Source organism: Morone saxatilis, unplaced genomic scaffold (assembly GCF_004916995.1).
Source record: "Morone saxatilis isolate NCDOM2014 unplaced genomic scaffold, NCSU_SB_2.0 Contig21, whole genome shotgun sequence".
NCBI lineage: Eukaryota > Metazoa > Chordata > Actinopteri > Moronidae > Morone > Morone saxatilis.
In genome coordinates, this window is record NW_023339774.1 from 1,510,924 (window position 1) to 1,513,774 (window position 2,851).

The following is a 2,851-nucleotide window of genomic DNA, read 5'->3' on the forward strand; positions in this document are numbered from 1 at the left end:
TGTTGAAAAGACAACCACATTATGAAGATGATTAAAAGATAAAAGCGACATATATACTGTATAGTAACATCTTAAGTTAGCTAGCTAATGTTAGCAAAATGGTAGTTAGCTAACTAATTTACATCAATGGTTAGTTAGCTAGTAATAAATAAGTCCTTACTTCAAAATAAAAGTAAACTCGTGTTTCTACAGTTAAATGCTTTTAATGTGAAGCTGCAGCAGTAGGAAATGTTTGTTTTTTATTAGTAATAACTTATACTGCATTATTTACGGGAATAAAAGTATCCAGGGTGCAGCTGTAGAGTGTGCGTGCTGCAACATGACAACTCCCTAAAAGTGAAACCATAACATCTTGATCCCCCTTGGTGGCTGGCTGCTTTCAGTGAGCACAGAGAAACTTTCCACTTTCAGCATCCTTCTACTGTCAAACTCTGCACATACAGCATTCAAACAGCACACTGTAGGGACAGGAAGAAACACTGATTTCTGACTGGAGGGGAGCTTAAACTACAACTTGGGTCTTTTGGGTATTTTCCTGTACCTTCTTTTGGCGTCATGAGAACCTGTCTGATCATCTGACTGCTGTCTCTCTTGCCCCGTTCAGTAATCATTAAAACTCTTATTGCAGGTGTTACGTTGCAACAGCATCTCCAGCCAAGTTTCAAGCAGCAGTGCAGAGAGCTGGCCTGACCTTTGACCTTCCTGAGGCGGTGCTGGCATTGGACAAGTTGGCCAGCCGTTACCAGAACCTGGAGCGGAGCCTGAACTGGTGCAAAGACTGGGAGGACAGACTGAGAGAGAAAATCCAGTCTGTGAGTTCAGTCAGGGATAACAGAGGGACTTACTACGTCTGAGTATGAAAGATGTTATTGTTCTGTAAAATATTCAGAGATCCTGATTAGACATTAAAGTACGGGCGAGGTCAGGTGACTGTAGCAGACTGTCCTTGATCTGTGCACTTCCTTATCTGAATGTAGTAAATTAAATTGATGGGAAAGGCCTCCTGTTGCCTCTTTGACGGACTTTGGTCTGTAGTGTCATATGACTTGTCTTTGTATTTGTACAGTGATGTCATATACCATAAACCAATCAGCTGTCTTCCTTCCACAACTTTAACACAAATGTGAATTAAATCAAGTAATTTTCTATGAGTGTAACTGTCTCAAAAACAATAAAAAGTTTAAAATGAGTTTAATTTGAATTGTCTCAGCATAATTATGCCACATTCCATCACAAAAGTTTCTATAACTGACCTTTCAACACAACTCAACTCAACTTTACGTATTTAGCACCTTTCATACAAACAAACAAACATGCAGCGCAAAGTGTTTCACAGAGCAGGATTAAAACAGACAAAAAATGCAAACAAAAGCAGCAGAAAATGGACATACTCCGCATTGTACTTAAGTACAGTACTTCATTAGTTTCCACTGCTGCTTATCCTGCTATGACATATCAAAATGTGTGCTGTGACTAATGTCTATTGTGTATAAGTGACTATGTAGACTATACCGTAACATGCAGTGATAACAATGCAAAGCAATGTCAGTGTGTGAGGACGTGATTTGAACACATTTGGACTTTTACAATGCTGACACTGATATTGACTACAATTATCTGCAGGTAGGCACAATCCTCTGATCCAACTACCACTTGAGACTGGACGGTTTTGGTGTCAGTTGTGTATTTACCTTACCTCACTATTGTATGATACATTCAAGGTCTAGGGTTCTTCATTTCACTTTTGACAGGTTTCTGCCTTGGGGTGGCGCCACAGCTCACATAGGCTCTTCAGATAATCACATCAGACTACAGGTTGCACTGGTTGTGGTGACTTGATGAACCTGATCCCAGTGCAGCACCATGTCCGAGATGCATGCAATTGATTTCGCAGTGTTTAACTGAGAATAATTGCAACACTTTAGTTTGATAAATGAACTGAACTTTAAAGACTGGAGGGCTGCTTTAACTGTAATGTTTAGGTATTTTGTCTCAGTACAAAAAAGTGTTAGTTAAATAAGTAAAGTAAATAAATAAATGAATAAAAAATAAAATAAATACATATACATATAATGAAAAGGTTCAATAAAAAGTGCAATAGATTTTATGAGTTGAAACAGACACGTATAGAGAACGTCCTGAGAAGAACATCTGTCCCAACTACTGCCCATGGATCCCAAAATAAAGAGTTTTTTCCGAGGCGCCTTGAATGTAGCACGAAATTTGACAGCTAGACAGCCAAACATGGCGGCTGCAAGCTAAAGCGACTAGTCAACACATTCGTCTTTTATATCATTGTCAGCGGTTAGTAAATAATCAGAACCGGGTGTAGACTCACGGAAAGAGGCTTTGAATTACGGTCGCCTGTTTTGGGCCTTTTTAGGTTTTTATCCAGCCGTTGTCCCGGTATGTGAGGGCTTTATGTGAGTGGACGCCACACCGGAGTGAAGTGACACAACAACAGTGGGCAGAGGGCGGACTGTTTCTGCGGGGTTTCCTCACCTCTCTGCCGATATGTCTCTCAGGTAAGATGTGGTTCATGTGGACATTTCTGTTTGTTTCAGCGTTGTTGCATTTACGCCCGAGTGACTGTAAGCTGACACGTCACTCTTGGCAGAATTTAAATGGCATTCAAATATAGGAAATGAGGAGACAGTGTCCAGTTGTTGTGATAAAAGGCATCAACGAGATAGGTGTCCTCCTCTAGTTCTCACATTAGCCCGCTCAGAAACCCATAATACAGAGCTTACATTCGCTCATTTTCTAAACTGTGCTCTCATACTAATTTTACTCTGTGCTTTTAACAAAAAGTCAGCCAGCTTAAGTTCCTTGTCACTATCTCTATCTATTA

The 2,851-nt window shown here is 40.1% G+C and overlaps 2 protein-coding genes across 2 annotated transcripts in view; both read left to right on the forward strand.

Moving 5' to 3' along the window:
- Positions 1 to 1,195, forward strand: part of thnsl2 (threonine synthase-like 2) — a gene marked incomplete in the record, with an annotated part of 6,903 nt that extends 5,708 nt beyond the window's left edge. Inside the window, 1 exon segment of the mRNA XM_035668363.1 lies at positions 629 to 1,195. Within this exon segment, the coding sequence (XP_035524256.1) occupies positions 629 to 854 (226 nt within the window).
- Positions 1,196 to 2,223: 1,028 nt separating this feature from the next.
- The window catches only part of dqx1 (DEAQ box RNA-dependent ATPase 1), an 18,550-nt gene continuing 17,922 nt past the window's right edge, over positions 2,224 to 2,851 (forward strand). Inside the window, exon 1 of the mRNA XM_035667704.1 lies at positions 2,224 to 2,525. The gene's annotated coding sequence lies outside the window, so the exon portion shown is untranslated. The remainder of the gene's footprint in view (positions 2,526 to 2,851) is intronic.